This window comes from Saccostrea echinata, unplaced genomic scaffold, assembly GCF_033153115.1.
Source record: "Saccostrea echinata isolate AGI-Se365-2 ecotype Australia unplaced genomic scaffold, CSIRO_AGI_Sech_v1 ptg000054l, whole genome shotgun sequence".
Classification (NCBI taxonomy): Eukaryota; Metazoa; Mollusca; class Bivalvia; order Ostreida; family Ostreidae; genus Saccostrea; species Saccostrea echinata.
This window is the reverse complement of record NW_026889803.1, coordinates 47,093,967-47,113,607: the sequence shown is the minus strand read 5'-3', so window position 1 is coordinate 47,113,607 and position 19,641 is coordinate 47,093,967. Positions and strand designations below refer to the sequence as shown.

The 19,641-nt window shown below is 33.8% G+C and overlaps 1 protein-coding gene across 1 annotated transcript; it reads left to right on the top strand.

Moving 5' to 3' along the window:
* Positions 1 to 10,914: 10,914 nt before the first annotated feature.
* On the top strand, positions 10,915 to 12,707 carry LOC133204957 (G-protein coupled receptor 157-like). The gene is made up of 3 exons (XM_061340698.1): positions 10,915 to 11,320; positions 11,732 to 11,958; positions 12,041 to 12,707. Exons 1-3 carry the CDS (start codon positions 10,915 to 10,917, stop codon positions 12,413 to 12,415), a joined length of 1,008 nt encoding a protein of 335 aa, XP_061196682.1. The 3' UTR covers positions 12,416 to 12,707.
* Positions 12,708 to 19,641: the final 6,934 nt, after the last annotated feature.

The window sequence follows — 19,641 nt, the reverse complement described above, 5'->3', positions numbered from 1 at the left end:
GATTAAACGCAATAATTATTGCGTTTAAACGCAATAAAAAATATTTCTTTCTCTGAATTGGCCTCAACGGGCTTCCGTAACAAGCTGATAAAAAATGAAATGAATTTTGGAGGACTCGAAACCATGTATTTATTCAAACAAAGAAATCACTATTTTAAAGGCAATGTTTTATACCAGAGTATAGGGATTCTCAATTGTTTAAGATATTTGAATATTTAATTTAAATAAATCAATATGCCTCGAATTACTTATGTTTAGGCCATAGATAAAAATAAGAGAACAATTTTCACTTCTGGTCCTATCCGATTAAACTTGTATATCACAGGGAAAAGTGGCTTACATGATATACATGTGATTATCTTTTTTATTAGAAAATTATGTGAAAATCATATGAAAATCATATAGATATTTTTTCATGCGAATATCATGTGAATACGTTTGTATGATATTCACACAATTTTTTTTAAAACTTTCATGTGAATTTTTTTTTTTTTTTTTTTTTTTTTTTTTTTTTTTTTTTTTGCACGATTTTTATACGATATGCTCTTCATGTAAAATTCATATGAAAGTTATGTCAAAATGGCTTAAAGTTTTCACTTAAAATTTCATATGTCTTGTTTTTCGTCTCTTTCTCATGCAAAGAATTCACATGAAATTCATGTGAATTTCATACAAAATTTATGTAAGCCACTCTTGTCTGTGTATGATTTTTTTCTTCTTTTGAATAGTTTCATTGTCTCATCGTAGCACGTAGTTTGTTAGCAGATCGGGGGTAGTAAGGGGCTGGTCCCTTGTTATTTTGCGAAAATAGTTTATTGCTATTAATCTATAATGGAAGTTTTTTTTATAAAAGACTACAGTACATCCCAACCTTCACTTTCAGTTGAAGTATGAACGGACCCCCCTCCACACAAACACACACTCCCAAACACACACATTAAATATATTTTTGTGAATGGACACTTCTTTTTTATGTCAACGTTTTTTTCCGGAAATAAAGTTTCTTTGCTAGTCAATTACATTTTTCTGTCCTTTACCCTTAAAGTAAATTATTTTTTCTCCCCTTCCCTATTTGAAACCAGAAGTCTCTGATGAGACTGTAGCTCTACTGGTCTGTACATATACATGTAACAAAGAAAAAGTAGCACTTGGATTCGAAACTTTGCAACATGCAGCAATGAATAGAATTATATATCTTCATATAGTCTACTTGTGTGCCAAGTTAAATTGAAATCAAATAAAAACTGAAGGAGGAGTAGCGTTTTAAAATAAATTCAGAGAAATTTCTATTTTTAGTAACCATGGCAACATCTTTCATCGAAATAAAAAAACTGATGCTCTGAATTATGTATCATAGTGTAGTCTACTTGTGTGCCAAGTTATATTGAAACCAGACCAAAACTGTAGGAGGGATTTCATTTTGAAGGAATTTCACAGAAATTTCTATTTTTAGTAACCATGGCAACATCGTTCATAGAAGTCAAAAACCGATGCACTAAATTATGTATCTTAGTGTAGTCTACTCATGTGCCAAGTTATATTGAAACCAGACCAAAACTGTAGGAGGAGTAGCATTTTAAAGGAATTTCACAGAAATTTCTATTTTTAGTAACCATGGCAACACCGCTCATCCAAATCAAAAACCGATGCACTGAATTATGAATCTTAATAGAGTCTACTTGTATGCCAAATTACATTGAAAACAGACCAAAACTGTAGTAGGAGTAGTGTTTTAAAGGAATTTCACAGAAATTTCTATTTTTAGTAACCATGGCAACACCGCTCATCCAAATCAAAAACCGATGCACTAGATTATGTATCTTAGTGTAGTCTACTTGTGTGCCAAGTTATATTGAAATCAGACCAAAACTGTATGAGGAGTAGGGTTTTAAAGGAATTTCACAGAAATTTTTATTTTTAGTAACCATGGCAACACCGCTCATCCAAATCAAAAACCGATGCACTAGATTATGTATCTTAGTGTAGTCTACCTGTGTGCCAAGTTATATTGAAATCAGACCAAAACTGTATGAGGAGTAGGGTTTTAAAGGAATTTCACAGGAATTTCTATTCTTAGTAACCATGGCAACACCACTCATCCAAATCAAAAACCGATGCACTAGATTATGAATCTTAATAGAGTCTACTTGTATGCCAAATCACATTGAAATCAGACCAAAACTGTAGTAGGAGTAGCGATTTTAAAGGAATTTCACAGAAATTTCTATTTTAGTAACCATGGCAACACCGCTCATCCAAATCAAAAACCGATGCACTAGATTATGTATCTTAGTGTAGTCTACTTGTGTGCCAAGTTATATTGAAATCAGACCAAAACTGTATGAGGAGTAGGGTTTTAAAGGAATTTCACAGAAATTTCTATTTTTAGTAACCATGGCAACACCGCTCATCCAAATCAAAAACCGATGCACTAGATTATGTATCTTAGTGTAGTCTACTTGTGTGCCAAGTTATATTGAAATCAGACCAAAACTGTATGAGGAGTAGGGTTTTAAAGGAATTTCACAGAAATTTCTATTTTTAGTAACCATGGCAACACCGCTCATCCAAATCAAAAACCGATGCACTAGATTATGTATCTTAGTGTAGTCTACTCGTGTGCCAAGTTATATTGAAACCAGACCAAAACTGTATGAGGAGTAGCATTTTAAAGGAATTTCACAGAAATTTCTATTTTTAGTAACCATGGCAACACCACTCATCCAAATCAAAAACCGATGCACTTAATTATAAATCTTAATAGAGTCTACTTGTATGCCAAATCACATTGAAATCAGACCAAAACTGTAGTAGGAGTAGCGATTTTAAAGGAATTTCACAGAAATTTCTATTTTTAGTAACCATGGCAACACCGCTCATCCAAATCAAAAACCGATGCACTAGATTATGTATCTTAGTGTAGTCTACTTGTGTGCCAAGTTATATTGAAACCAGACCAAAACTGTAGGAGGAGTAGCATTTTAAAGGAATTTCACAGAAATTTCTATTTTTAGTAACCATGGCAACACCACTCATCCAAATCAAAAACCGATGCACTTAATTATGAATCTTAATAGAGTCTACTTGTATGCCAAATCACATTGAAATCAGACCAAAACTGTAGTAGGAGTAGCGATTTTAAAGGAATTTCACAGAAATTTCTATTTTTAGTAACCATGGCAACACCGCTCATCCAAATCAAAAACCGATGCACTAGATTATGTATCTTAGTGTAGTCTACTTGTGTGCCAAGTTATATTGAAACCAGACCAAAACTGTAGGAGGAGTAGCATTTTAAAGGAATTTCACAGAAATTTCTATTTTTAGTAACCATGGCAACACCACTCATCCAAATCAAAAACCGATGCACTTAATTATGAATCTTAATAGAGTCTACTTGTATGCCAAATCACATTGAAATCAGACCAAAACTGTAGTAGGAGTAGCGATTTTAAAGGAATTTCACAGAAATTTCTATTTTTAGTAACCATGGCAACACCGCTCATCCAAATCAAAAACCGATGCACTAGATTATGTATCTTAGTGTAGTCTACTTGTGTGCCAAGTTATATTGAAATCAGACCAAAACTGTATGAGGAGTAGGGTTTTAAAGGAATTTCACAGAAATTTCTATTTTTAGTAACCATGGCAACACCGCTCATCCAAATCAAAAACCGATGCACTAGATTATGTATCTTAGTGTTGTCTACTTGTGTGCCAAGTTATATTGAAATCAGACCAAAACTGTATGAGGAGTAGGGTTTTAAAGGAATTTCACAGAAATTTCTATTTTTAGTAACCATGGCAACACCGCTCATCCAAATCAAAAACCGATGCACTAAATTATGTATCTTAGTGTAGTCTACTTGTGTGCCAAGTTATATTGAAATCAGACCAAAACTGTATGAGGAGTAGGGTTTTAAAGGAATTTCACAGAAATTTCTATTTTTAGTAACCATGGCAACACCACTCATCCAAATCAAAAACCGATGCACTAAATTATGTATCTTAGTGTAGTCTACCTGTGTGCCAAGTTATATTGAAATCAGACCAAAACTGTAGGAGGAGTAGCATTTTGAAAAATTGTTTACAGACAGACAGACAGACAGACGGACGCCGGACACCTTACTATCGCATAAGCTCTTCTGGTCTCTGACCAGTAGAGCTAAAAAAGGTGTTACGTAATAAGAAATGAAACTCTACATTTTCAAGTGCGAAATTCAGGTGTTCCTTGATGTGGTGGAAAAATAGATATCATCCTCTGTAAAATATCGAACATTGTGTCTTATTTTGCAAAGAAGAGGCCTTTGGGTATCATTAAAAAATTATCTACAGATAATCTATCTACTCATGTAAATCATCAGCCCATACACGGACTGCTGAGGAACAAGAAATTGTCGCTTTTACTTACAATACTCAGAAGAAAAAGCATCACAACAAACTTAGGATGATCATAGGACAAGTTGTATGTTGTCCTAAAGTTAGGACAAACTTATGGCAGTTCCTAAATTTAGGAAAGCTTCGAGAAACTGGCTTAAGACTAAGATATTTCCTAAGCGTTCTTTGGACAAATCGTAGTCGCAAGATAGTATCGTGAACATGCCTGCTGGTTACTGACAAGAGGTCTCTAATCAACTGGTGTGTCCAGCTCACTTTGACATTAGAGTACAGATTTATCCAGCCTTTATTTCCAATGCAAAAGCTACGGTGGTCGACCAGTTGACGCAACCCATTGAATAAGGCTTATCCAGCCCAATAGTAACCTTATACTATGATTCTGCTTATTCAGCGTCCTCACTACTCTCTCACCCTTACCTAGCAACTTCTCAACTCTGCTGCATCAAACAGCTCCAAAACGGAACTTCTCAGACAGACTGACTGAATCATCCAACACCCGCTATGTAAATAGCATTGGACTGGTAGGGGAGACAGGTTATTCCATGACAAAAACCCTAACTACCCGATTAACATTGATTGGTACAACCCTGATTCATCACACTATGTTGGGTTGTCAACAGGTATATAGAATGCGCAGCACGTACTTCTCTCTTTCTTGTTTTATCATGATGTTATGTTGATCTAAATTTCCATAATACAATTCGTTCTATAAAAGCAAAGTCTTGTTCTTATTGATCTTTGAAGATCTCAAAATCTTACGCATGTGTTACGAATAGCACAGGATCCACATAATTTTGTGACTTGTCTGAGGTTTGAGACGCGCTAGAGGTTCTGCCAGAAATTTTTTTTTATTGTATAAATAATACACTCAAATCCTTTCATAAATGTACTATTCGCAAAGAAGACATAAGATTATAAACATTAAACAATTAAATGTATTAAGTGTATTATCAACAAACAATTTATCTAAACGACGACATTCACACCACATTTATACCAACCTTATAATAATAAATGTGTAATTAAAATAAAATGATTAAAAGCCATCATAAAACAGACTGTAAACCCACCCAAAAAATCTAACGTATTTATTTCCAGTTATTTTTATATCTATCATAACAAGTTGTAGTTATTTATAACTTTGCCTTGTAAAACTTAACACCAAGCTTTTCTGTACATGTATTCAAAAACTCCTAAAATACTTCATTAATGAGGGACACAAGCCGTGTTTATTTATAACTTTGACTTGTGTAACGTAACAACAAGGATAACTGTATAAATTTGCAGCACTCCACCTGCAAGTGGTGGCGTCTCCATATGAGTGAAAAAAAAAACCTCTCCAGAGGGACGTTAAACAACAAACTAAACAAAAAAGCATTACTGTATGTAACAGATTCAGCTTGTACACACTAAGAGCAAAGAAAGATAACTCTAATAATCTTAAGTAAGTTTGTAGTGAAGCGACATTTAAATTCACAAGTACTTTATTAAAATTTCTATAAAAAATTAATTGAGGAAAAATTTATGTGTTTAGGTAAATTAAATTACTGTATGTAAATAAAATAATAATGACTCTTGTTGAATTTTTCAACTTTAGTCATCATAAAAGAGCAAGATCACAAACTTTTAACTTTCGTTACGTTGTTTGCATTAAAATAAAAATTAAATAAAAATGGAGTAAAATTGTACAATAAACCTAGATAAAACAAGCATTCTGAGAGTGTTGCATTAGCAATACTAGTCCCCTACCGGCAAGTGTAATCTGGTTCCCGTTAAAAATTGAAAATGCCATAATTCCGCCAAAAATCAATGAAGCGGAACGAAATGCAAAGTTAATATATAACTAATCAAGGTAAAGTCACATACCAAAAATCAGCTCAATATCTTCAAGCGTTTAGAAAAAATTGCGGAAAACCCTTAAAAATTGAAAAGGTCCTAATTCCGTCAAAAATCAATGAAGTGTAAAGAAATGCAAACTTGATCTGTAACTCATCAAGATACACTCACATACCAAAAATCAGCTCAATATCTGCAAGCTTTTAGGAAAAAAAGTGCGGAAAACCAAGTGGGACAGACAGACAGCTAGACAGACGGACGGACAGACTCAGAGGAAACCTATAGTCCCCTCCGGTTTCACCGGTAGGGGACTAATAATTAATGTAGAGAACTACTTAGTCATAGACTGCTGAGTTCTTTAAACAACCGATGGGGGACAATAGTATATTAATATCCTCACGGTTAATTCCTATCCTAGCTAAATAAATTAAATAAAATAAAATTGATTCCCGAATAAACATTAATAGAATAAAAGATAGAGAAAAATAAAAGTTGAAATATTTTTTTTAAAAAAAATCCAAAAGTTCCGTAAAACGGACCAAATCAAAATTAGCAGAAGACTCACAAAAAATTGCCGTCGCCCGCGTGGCGCAGTGGTTAGAGCGTTCGCTCTAGAGTCGCGAAGTAAGGAGTTGATCCTTACGTCGCGGGTTCGAATCCCACTGTGGGACATGGAGACCGGTCCTTCGGATGAGACCTATATACCGAGGTCCCGCGTCGCAGTCGGTTTTTACTGGCACGAGAAAGATCCCTCACAGCTCTTCACGCATATGGAGACGCCACCATTTGCCGCGGTGGAAAACTGCAAATTGTGTCCTATACTCGGCACTTAGGGCCATTGAGCAGTGAGGGATCTTTTTCGTGCCAGCACCTACTGCGACACGGGACCTCGGTTTATACGCTCTCATCCGAAGGACCGGCCTCCACGTCCCGCAGTGGATTCGAACCCGCTACGTAAGGATCAACTCCTTAGATCGTGACTCTACAGCAAACGCTCTAAGGCCAAAATAAAAAATACCTTTGTTTCCCCTAACGCGACCGAGCCACTTAAATCGTGCCCACTGAAAAGTTTTTTTTATTAAGATTATTTAAATATTTTTTTTATTGTTTATCAAATTTATAAAATATAATTTCATCAAAATCCGTTTTTTATCAGAACGGCGGATTTTGTTTTACTCTCATTTGGTGCCGACAACATGTGGCCACAGAGGGTTAGTTCGTGTTATTATATAAATAGTGCACGTTTTTGAGGGTAACAGTTGAAATTGACACCCCAAGGAAAACCATTGTCAACCGACGCGTCAGCGGAGGTTGACAATGGTTTTCCGAGGGGTGTCAATTTCAACTGTTACCCTCAAAAACGTGCACTATTTATTTTATTATACTGAATGTCTAATTGATTTCGGATGTCATAAAAAAATTCGGAGATCGTCAAGTTCACGCTTAGAAAGCTTTCAAACTCCCCGCTTCTATTTTTCTCAATAAGAAAGCTTCGGAAAAGATTTACCAACCTCTTTATTGTTTGATTGCTGCTCAAAAAGTCCTTTATCATCTAAAGTTTGCACTCGCAAGGATGTTTCGTCTGTCGTTTGTTGTTTTCAAGTAAGCTACATCGGACGCAAGCTTTTATTGACGTCGTTTATTCGGCTTCTTTCAAACGCACAACCGACGTTTTGAGAATTCTACGGTGAACCGTACGCGCATGATTTGAACGCATGTGACATTTTCGTAATGTTACCCGTTGTCAAGTGTGTTTCTAACGCTGAGGGTACCATTACGGATTGTTAAATGCGTCTAAACCAATCAGATTTTAGTATTTAACATGAAAGTATAATAAAAAAACAATGGTGACGTATCAATCTTATTATATCTTTAACTTATTAGAATCCTACACTCTTGAGACATCTCGTGAATTAATGTACCATGACTAAGGAGTGTTAAGATGGTATATAAAAATGTGTCTTCTAAAATTAACGTACGTAGTACGCATAGCAAAGCCTGCCTCATGAGCAGATGAGGGGCGCTCCTCGTGAATACATATCAATAAGTCTCACTGCATTTGATTCGTTTCGATCTAATAAACAGTTAATGTATGATCCTATTTTTACTATATAGGACCATAGGAGTTGTAAATATGTCTTTGTATGATTATTTCATTTGATAAATATAATTCAGATGTCGTTTCTTTATTCCTTTTATTTATGGGGTATTGTCTCCGTGACTATAAAATTAGATATATGATACTTTAATCATTTTAGATATGGCTGGTTGAATTATATATTGTTTATACATGTACACTATTTCCAAATAGTGTTGAAATCTTTAAAATTTGCTTATGGTACGGCTTCCGGAGACGTCCAGTTTATTTTTCTTTAGTTAATTCTTGAAAACAGGTTGTTTCTTTGCTTTAAAATACCTTTAAAATTTGTTGGGCCGGTGGAGGGCCCCTAATTTAGACTTTTACTCGGCATTTATGGCCTTTGATCATTAAGCATCAGTAAGGGATCTTTTACATGCCATCTACATGTATACTCCGACACTGGACTTACGTTTTTATGGTCTTATTCGACTGACCGGTCCGCAAGTCCCACGTCGGGACCTGTGACTTAGAATAAGCTCCCGAATTACGTCGTGACTATAAAACGAAACACTAGAATTACTGTGCCACGCAAGGCCCTTGACATTTTGTCTGTGTAAGTACTCGAAGATGATAGTAGGTTTGAAAAATGTACTCGAATGTCCAATGGTTCAGTATTTGCGAATCTTGTGTTTTTTGTAAATATTCGATTTCAATAAATTTGCGCTAGCCTGAGATATTTCACAAGTTCAAATGAATAATATTTGTGAATTAATTTACCATACATGTTGCTTCATTTGTATGATATTCGGTTTAAAAATTGGTTTCTTTTGTTCTTTATTTATTAAGATATTATTCAATTTTTCAGAATGTATTCCCAAACCTGCTGTCAGAAAAAAATAATTTACCTACCTACCAACCTAACTTGAGATTTTTGGGTCGGGTTAGGGGAAACAAAGATATTTTTAATGATGGCCTAACCACTGCGCCACGCGGGCGACGGAAGTACGTCGTAATGAAGAGCGAAACTGTCAAACAATGTGACATCAGAAGTTGAGACTATTATATCTTTTAGATAAGACTAAACAAACAACATTCACATATTGTTGCACATAGTTAAAGTCTTACAATGTATACTTAACTATTGATTTATAAATGACATACTTTTCTTCATCTTCTACCAAACTCTAACTCAGTTTGAATTATCTCAGTCATGTTTATGTTAGCAAAATATATTAATCTATCTACTCTTGATCACAAGTATATACATTAAATAACTTAGGTACAACTGAACGAATAGCACATTCATAATGTGTTTACGGTGTGACCGTTGGGGCGAGCGCAGTGGTACCATCAAAAACCTATACACAGCTTACACTTGTAACGTTGATCCGCGTCTTCAAATTTTAATCTGCAAGATACACAGACTAGACCGTGACGTCATATGACGTCGGAATTTACGGAGACAGCCGAGCGTCTGGTTGAACAAGATGGTACCGTGGGACAGACTATAGTCTATTGAATGAAATACGTTGTAGAGTTACTCAGTATAGATGCAATATTTTTTGTTTCTTTAAGCTCTCAGTAAAGAATGAAAAGTAAACGTATCTCTTGGCAAGGAACAATTATCCTTGGTCTTTTGTATGTTTTTAATATTTTCGCATGGAATCCTGGTAGGGAAGGAATTCTGGGATTGTTGCACAAGAAAATTTGCCTGACGAATGTACAGATTTCTTTTCGAATTTCCTGTGTTCTTACACGTTAGTCTATTGAGCGGCGCTTCGCACCACTCGCTGCGCTCGCTATAAAACAAAAATATATCTTCTTGAGTAAACGAACTTCGTTAATCCGCTCCCAATCACCTTAATATATGATAACATATTATAGACATCGACCCTATTTAATAGAAAAATCAACCTAATCCAAGATCACACAAATATAGTAAAATATATTACAGTCATTGACTCAGAATAATAAAAAACCGTTGTGGATTAAATAATTAATTAAGGAATGAATTTAATAGCTACCCATTTTATACGGTATAAACTGGGTTGGGGCAGTTTAAGCGTAAACTGTTCCAACCCAGTTTATATCGTATAAATTCATTCCTTATAATTTAATTTTCATTCATTTGGTGTAAGAAAAAAAAAGATGATTGTCCTTAAAAAATGACTTCAATTTGTACAAAATTTGAATGTAACGTCAGGCGGATCGATATGTTTTTGACGCAAGTCATTGTGACGTAAGCAACCCATTTTATACGATATAAAGTAAATTTTTTATCCAATCAAATACAGCGTTACAACCAGAATTAAATTATTGTCATATGACATTGCATAAAATAAAAGGGAGGTCACATACACTACTATGTGTTTATAATAGGGAAAAGGAAAAGTTGTCAGATTTCTAATGAACAAATAGTTTTTCTAATGAACAAATAGTTTAGCTTGTATAAATATATCAATCGATGGTCATATCAAATTTACACAATGGATTACAAACTTTGATATGAATACTTCCTCTATCAATGTTTTATCTATCACTTGACCAAAACAAACTGAAACCATTACTTCAATGTACAACATAGAAATAAAGAGAAGGTTATGGATTCCTCTACCAAGGATGCGTTTTTGGCGGCCATTACTCTGCTTAGTGCTTCTCTTTCGCTTACTGGTGGATTTGCACTCTTGTTAACCTACTACAAGATACCAGAATTCCAAAACTCTGTCCGAAAACTTCTGGTTTTTCTAACTATAGCTGATATTTTTACAGCATTGGGTTATATTATTGGCACTGTTAACTTTCTTCGTCTGGATGCTCAGCAGAGAAATTCTACAGATTCACTATGCATTGCTCAGAGTTTTATCACAACCTTTTCTAGCCTAAGTTCTTTTGCGTGGACATCCATTATTGCGGTTCATCTATACGTGTTAATACGGACACAAAGAGACTTCCAAAGGAACCGGTCTCTAAAGATCTTGTATCATTTTTCAGGTTGGGCTATCCCAGGTAGGCTTTTTAAAAACTATTTGTGTATAATGCATTGGACGGAATATGTATCGCTTTTCAAATTTGTTTATCATCTGCGTCTTTTGTCTGATAAGATAAGTTCAACTCTGTCATATTTTAAAAAGTAAACTTATGTCTAATGACCAAAGCAAAATAAATCCTATTAAACATCGAATGTAAACCATACTGCCACAATTTTTGAAACCTAAAATTGCAGACAATTCCGGGGGTTCCAAAAATGTAAATATCAGCATCAAATTATTAATTTTTGAAGATGCAGTTTCATACTGCAACGGTGTGTGCAAACAATTTGTTTACACATACCATGATTGCACTTATATTAGTAAGACTACGTGCTAAAAATATGTACATGAAAGCCTTCTGCTATCTTTTTGATTTTGTTGATTGCAGCCATTATTTGTATTCCTGTCCTGGCTGAAGACAAGCTCGGCCGAGACCACCACGGACAAAAAACAGGCACAGGTTTGTGGTGTTGGATCAAGATAAACAACACTGACGGGAAAATCCACTCACGTGACATAGTGCTGATGTTTATGACCGGAAAATTCTGGGAACTTCTGACATACGTTTTATCGTTTTCTATATACATGATTTTGAAAATAAACACGTACATCGAGGTAAGGTGGTCGACTTTATAAAGTTTCTTATAGTTTTATTTGATATGTAAATTTTTGCAATAAAAAGGATTATTTTTTTTAGAGACAAAAAGATAAAAGCTACTCCTGGAGAGATGTAGGCGGTGAGAATCTTAGAAATGAAGATGAACGATTCTGTTTCACGTGGCTCATTCTCTATTTACTTCGATTTTGGGGAACAATGAGATTCTTCATCGAAATTTCTAAAACAGAATCCGACAAAGCAGATGCTGTAGACGATATACTCAAATATTTCCACTGTGCAGGGGACAGTGCGCAAGCGTTAGGAAACTTTATTCTGTTTTGTTTGCTCGACAAAAATATCAGGGGAAAATATCATGAAATGATTGGTTACTGTTGTAATAGACATGAGAGAAATGATTTACTGAAGACACCCTTTCCAGATTCAGGGAATTATCAGAGTATACCACAGTCGTGAGCAGAATCAGCAGAAGACAAGAGAAGTTTATTATATCTGTTCAAAGTGAATATTTTTATGAAGAATAACTGATTATTCATTAAATATAGTTACTAAGTATAGGTATTGCCGTTGAGCGGTTGAGACATTTACAAGGGGGCATTCAATATTGAATGCTCGCATTTGGAATGTTTCGAGGCATACTCGTATACGTATTGCAAATTCAGCGTTCAATGAAACGCCAAGATATTGAACGCTAATTTTTTTGTATTTTTTTTTATCATAGACTATTTATTGGCCATATAAATTTCTTTACTGAACGTTGCAGATGAGAATAAATAAAATTTCTGGTTTCATAAATTTATTATAACATATACATGATAAATTAAAGAAAGTATGATTTTTTTATAATTTGACGAAAGAGGACTTGGGGCCTGACAAATAACCGTCTTTTTTACAGTTGTGTGCATTTTCAAGTACATGTATAGGCAATTTTGATACTGATACCATTAATGATATCTCATGTTAAAAAAATCATTGCTTACCCTCTAATCCTAAGATCCCAGTTCGTGATTTTGAACGTTTTTTCAACCAAAAGGAATTCGCCTATATAGATAAATTAATGAATTACAAATTACTGTTTTCTAATGATTCAAAAAGATAAAATATCTTTACATTTAGGATATGTCAATTTTGTAAAGCCACTGTTTTGGTGTTCTTAATTAATTTTTTATTTGAATTTTTATTTTTATTTATTTATTTATTTATTTGTTTATTTTTTTTAGTTTTTTTTTTTTTAGTTTTTTTCAAAAAGTAGGAAATTATTATGGTCCAGTTATGTTGCACTTATATTGTCATACACATATCACGATATTGACATCATACATAGAAGTAAAAAAAGATATGTATTTTATCAGTTTTAATGCGCAGTTTATCTGGAAGATAAAGTGTACAAATATACTTATTTATTGGCTAGTGACTATCCAATAGAATCCTTTTAAATAATAGCAACATACTTGAATAATAAGAACAAATATTTTAAAAAGGTATCGTATTGATTATGAAAGATAAATATTTAAATGCAATACATCCTAAGACATTCCAAAAATGCACTATATTAAGGATTAAATGAAAATATATTTATTGTCATAAATATCAACATTTAAGATTAATTCAACAGAACATTATTTTAAATAACTGGCTATCTGCATATGAGAATCGCGCTAAAATAGAACCTTCAGCAGTGAGCTTATCTTATCAACAAAAAAAGCAGATACATGAATGACAGGATGCAGGAAGTTTATAAGCTGACCATTGCTTTATACGGTTAAAATTTACTCACAAACATGAGAGAGGATACTTTGATATCGGTAGTTACTATAGTCAGTGGAACTGCTTCTATTCTTGGTGGAATAGCTCTCATTTTGTCACATACCTTCATCAAGCGGTTACATTTCGTTCGGATTCTGTTGATATGTCTCACGTTTGCCGACATTTTACAGGCGGGTGGGGCAGTTTTGGGAACAACAAATTATCTGACATTAAGTGAACAGAAGAGAGGCGATTCTGATTCATTCTGCGTCGTTCAGAGCTTTATAACGACATTTTCTAGCGTTTCGTCATTTATGTGGACTTCTGTGATAACAATTCATCTGTTCTACTGTTTTATGAAACAAATTCAGGAGACATCGAAGTACATTGTCCTTTTATATCATATCGCAGGATGGTTGGTACCAGGCAAGTCATATATATATATATATATATATATATATATATATATATATATATATATATATATATATATATATATATATATATATATATACATTTTTTTAATGACAATTTTGAATAGATCACTTCAATCTCTATCATTTATGATATGATAATGATATGTTGTATCATGATTTTATGCTATAGTCTCTTTTTACACACAGTGATCATTTCTATTGTTGCTCTTGTGTGCGGAAAGCTTGGACGTGGGACTTTCAATAGGGGTACAAAAGATCAAGACCCTGGAATGATAGCCAGTGGTCAGTGGTGTTGGATAAAGGTGAACGCAACCAAGATCACCCCCACAGACACAGCCTTTATGTTTCTTGCTGGGAAAGGATGGGAATTTGCAACATATCTTATAGCCGGAACTTTGTATATAATACTTATGATGAAAACTTATCTGAGGGTAAATACATGTTACATTGTATTGCAATGATAATGGTTTTATTTTATTTTCCTTGTGATTATAAGTTGATATTTTAATCCTGGTAAAAAATAATCTGGTCTATTGTAGAGGAGGCGAAATATCCCAAGCCTTTGGAATTCAGGTATTGTAAAGGAAGAGGATGAACGGTTCTGTTACACGCCTTTCATCCTGTATCTCTTAAGGATATGGGGATCAACAAGATTCATCTTTACAATTACTAAAGCATATGAAAATCATGCTATAGTCAAAGCAGATTCTGTTCTGGTGTATTTTCATTGTATAGGAGATAGTACACAAGCGTTTGCCAACTTTCTTCTATTTTGTGTTTTTGATAAAGATTTTCGGAAACAATACTTCAATGAGTGTTGCAATAGAGGAGAGGAGGAAACACAATTGATACCCTACGAATAGCAATCTTGATACGCTACAAAGAGCAAAATGAATTAGAAACAAATCTTTGATATTACTGTAATGTTTATAACGACAAAAATTACAGAGTAAAGAATTTAAAAGCAATCAGGACTATTATGTATACTGTAATTGAATTCTTGATCACAACTAATTTTAAAGTCTTTAATTATATCTAACGATGAAAATAATAGTTCTAAACTTGTATATAGCTGAGTCAGTTTTCGTTCATTGGCTTTATAGTTATAGACGAATTCAGCTGAAAATGAAGCGAATACTTTTATGTCAATCAGACAGGTGCCACTTAAAGAGAAGCAGGACACGTCAAATGACTCAATTGACTATGTCAAAGTATCTGTTAATAAAGATGCTAAACGTTGTTAAAATCATCAGTAGCTGTGCAATTTATTTACAACTTGTTAAGCTTCAACACTTAATATAAAAATATTTAAAAGCTTTGAAGTAAAAAAGTTTTTGCAGCAATACCAAGTACACATTGCTTACACTGTAATTTTTACTGTATAAAATCAGGTAACATGCAGTTAATGCTTGTGATGATTTTTTGGAAACAGGGAATACAATCACAATTTTTGTGTGATTGGTAGCAGAGATGCTATGTATTTATATTCCACTTCGCTTTTTTAGTTTCCATGTGACGTCATAATATAAACAAGAAGCATTTTTATCATGCTTACAGTCAAAAGACAAAATCATTCTCCATCTCTGCGCAAAATGCGTTACGATTTCTCGCTTGTTCTCTAAAGTAAGGCTGAGTGCTATTACTAGACAGAAGATTTTTCTGTTCTATTTTTATCGTTGTGATGTGATGTTAAAATTTATAAACGATATTTTTGCCGTCTGCTATATTATTTGTCAATAAATAATATAAAAACAACATCCATCCATGAGTCGGAAGGGGAAAAAATTAGATTCTTCCGTCCGAAGTATGGTGTGAATGCATATAGAAAGAATAGAAATACATCATAATTGGAGAGGGTTAGAAATTCCAAGGTAGTATTGTGAAAAAGTTATATGAAACAGGACAGGTAGAAAATCGATGAGGAAGGGGAAATTTGCTGGGTGTAGAGATGTTGATCATAAATTAATTCAGTACAAGTATATTTGTTATTTATATTATTATAAAATTATTTAATATATTTATATATTAATGTGTTTATTTAAAATCCATAAGATGAGAGAAAAATGAAGTGGAAAGCTCACTTCCTTACTTGTTAAACAATACCTTTTGCAAGGGAGGAGGGAGGAGGATGTGTCATTCATTAATGCTGCAAATTAACTGAAATTTGCAATCAAAGAAATTAAATTAAATGCATTAAATTACAGCAGAACACATTGACACATACATGTGAATTCATACAACATTGAAATCAACTCACATCTACCTGTATAATCTAAGGATACACCTGAGTAACTTCAAGACCTAGATTCCAACCTATTGTGATACTTGTTAGACCAAATTGTATACCCTATTTAGCTATCCAGCAAGCTATTGAAAACTTTACTGGTATTTTGTAATTCGCTGTAATCGTGAATGGGATAAATGGGTGTTAAGTGATAAAAGCCAGATAGAAATTGGAATAAATAAGAAAGTTTAAATAAGGAGAAAAGACGATGAAAAATACAGTGCCAGGTTTGCCCGCCATCTCGACGACATTTGATGATCATGATCTATGGTTGTGAGTGTATAAAAGTAGCGGGAACTTTAACTAATGTAGAAGGTAGCATAAATGCAAAAAATATATTGACATTTTAGATAATAACCTTTGGCCTGTTTTAGCCAGCCATTTTTCAGATATCCGGTATGTATTTATGACCGAGAATGCTCCCGGGAGGTTCAAAGAGCAAATTAATTAAAAAAATACATCACCAATAACAACATAATTACAACATCATGGCCTGCCCAGTCTATTGACCTCAATATTCTCAATAAGCTTTGCCTTTCCATATTGCTACAATTAATAATAATAGCAACATGCTTGAATAATAAGAGCAAATATTTTAAAAAGGTCTCGTATTGATTATAAAAGATAAATATTTAAATGCAGTACATCCTAAAATATTTCAAAAATGCACTATATTAAGGATTAAATGAAAATATATTTATTGTCATAAATATCAACATTTAAGATTAATTCAACAGAACATTATTTTAAATAACTGGCTATCTGCATATGAGAATCGCGCTAAAATAGAACCTTCAGCAGTGAGCTTATCTTATCAACAAAAAAGCAGATATGACAGGATGCAGGAAGTTTATAAGCTGACCATTGATTTAAAATTTACTCACAAACATGAGAGAGGATACTTTGATATCCGTAGTTACTATAGTCAGTGGAACTGCTTCTATTCTTGGTGGAATAGCTCTCATTTTGTCACATACCTTCATCAAGAGGTTACATTTTGTTCGGATTCTGTTGATATGCCTTACATTTGCCGACATTTTACAGGCGGGTGGGGCAGTTTTGGGAACAACAAACTATCTAGCATTAAGTGAACAGAAGAGAGGCGATTCTGATTCATTCTGCGTCGTTCAGAGCTTTATAACGACATTTTCTAGCGTTTCGTCATTTATGTGGACTTCTGTGATAACAATTCATCTTTTTTACTGTTTTATGAAACAAATTCAAGAGACATCGAAGTACCTTGTCTTTTTATATCATGTTGCAGGATGGATAGTACCAGGTAAGTCATCAATATATATATATATATAGAGAGAGAGAGAGAGAGAGAAAGAGTAATACATACCCTTTTCCATATCACATCCTGTATCAGCCCGACACACCAATATCAGTTAAAGGTCCGGGGGCTGATATTGGACGAGGGATGATACAGAATGTGATGTGGAAAAGGGTATGTTTTATTATGTTTATTACATACTTAGTAATAAAATACAGCAAATAACAACTTGAGAAAAATACAAAATATATAATCATGCACTGATTACTGATATTAAAAGAACAGTAATTTAAAACTAGAAACTCATTGCGAGCAATGAGAGGTCTTCCGTCCGATTTTGAAAGTAAAAATGTAAATTCAAGCTGAAAAGGTGATAAAAGAAATTCAGACACTTTGGAGATTTAACCCTGGTTGTCAGGGTGAAAATCCAACGTGCTAACTATTAACCATTCACTTTTTTGCATCACTTCCTGTCACGACCAGAAGTAACGGCGATACAAGATTTCCTCGCGATTCAAATAAACTGATGAATGACTATCAGTTCTGAAAGTTTTAGACTTCAGTCGTTTACTGTTGCCGAGCAATTTCTAATTCTGAGGACAGGTAAACACGCGACCGGAAGTGAATTTTATAAAAAATCTCTGACGTTTTTCTATACATTTGCAGTATCTACAAAATGCATAAAAACATTTCAAGTACTTTATCGATAAGCAATATTTATGAGAAGGTTAAATATCGAAGTAACGTAGCTTATCACCTAAAACCGGAAGTTGACGTTTTTGTTTCCGGTGGAATCTAACATGTTTCAAAACAGCGAAAGAGATGCAATAAAGTGATGCAAACTTTAATTTAAAAAAGAAAAGTTAAAATTTTTGATTTCTTTGATCACTTCCTGTGACGACCGGAAGTTACGACGGACGCGTTTACCAAAATGGTTTTGCCTACTCCTCAAGGTCTGCTATTCTTAAGAATTTGGTGTTTTAATCTTTTACCTGTTTTTGAGATCTCGCTCAGACAATTTTTCATTTTGAGGACAGAAAAACACGCGACCGGAAGTGAATTTCTGAAAGATATTTAAGTTTACTCTAGACCTTTGCAGTCTGAATAACATATTTAAAATTCATTTCCAATACGTTATCTATAAAGAATATTTATAGGAAAGTAAAATACTCAAATTTTGTAGTTTTTCTCTTATAACCGGAAGTTGTCGTTTTTGTTTCCGGTGGGACCAACATCTTTCGAATCTGCGAAAAAGATGCAATAAAGTGATGCAATCTTTAAATAAAAAAGAAAAGTTGAAATTTTCGATTTCTTTGATCACTTCCTGTGACGACCAGAAGTGACGGTTGACGCTCTGAACCCAAATGGTTTTTGCTACATCTTAAGGTCTGTTACTCATATAAGTCTGGTGTCTTAATCTCTTACCGTTTCCGAGATCTTGCTCAGACAACTTCTCATTTTGAGGACAGAAAAACACGCGACCGGAAGTGAATTTTTGAAAGATATTTGAGGCTACTCTAGACATTATCTGTCTGAATAACATGTTTAAAATTCATTCCAAATACTTTATCTACAATAGATATTAATGGGAAAGAAAAATACTCAAATTATGTCGTTTTTCTCTTATAACCGGAAGTTGACGTTTTTGTTTCCGGTGGGACAAACATATTTCAAAACTACAAAAGAGATGCAATAAAATAATGTAAGAATTGATTTAAAAAAGGGAAGTTGAAATTTAACGATTTCTTTGATCACTTCCGTAAGCGACCGGAAGTGCCGACGACAGACGAAAAGGTGCCCTCTCCAATCTAAAAGTCAAGTTCTATCATCTCTAACAAGTCTCCAGTTAATATCTTAAGCCATTCTCGAGAACACTCGCGGACAAAATTGCATTTTAAAATCAGAAAATTGTCCATAACTTGGCACTGGAACCGAGTTTACC

Excerpts from the sequence above, each read along its gene's own strand:
- LOC133204957 (XM_061340698.1), top strand. The coding sequence starts at position 10,915 with ATGGATTCCTCTACCAAGGATGCGTTTTTGGCGGCCATTACTCTGCTT. Across the intron at positions 11,321-11,731 it reads TTCAGGTTGGGCTATCCCAG|CCATTATTTGTATTCCTGTC; the intron begins GTAGGCTTTTTA and ends TGTTGATTGCAG. Across the intron at positions 11,959-12,040 it reads AAATAAACACGTACATCGAG|AGACAAAAAGATAAAAGCTA; the intron begins GTAAGGTGGTCG and ends TATTTTTTTTAG.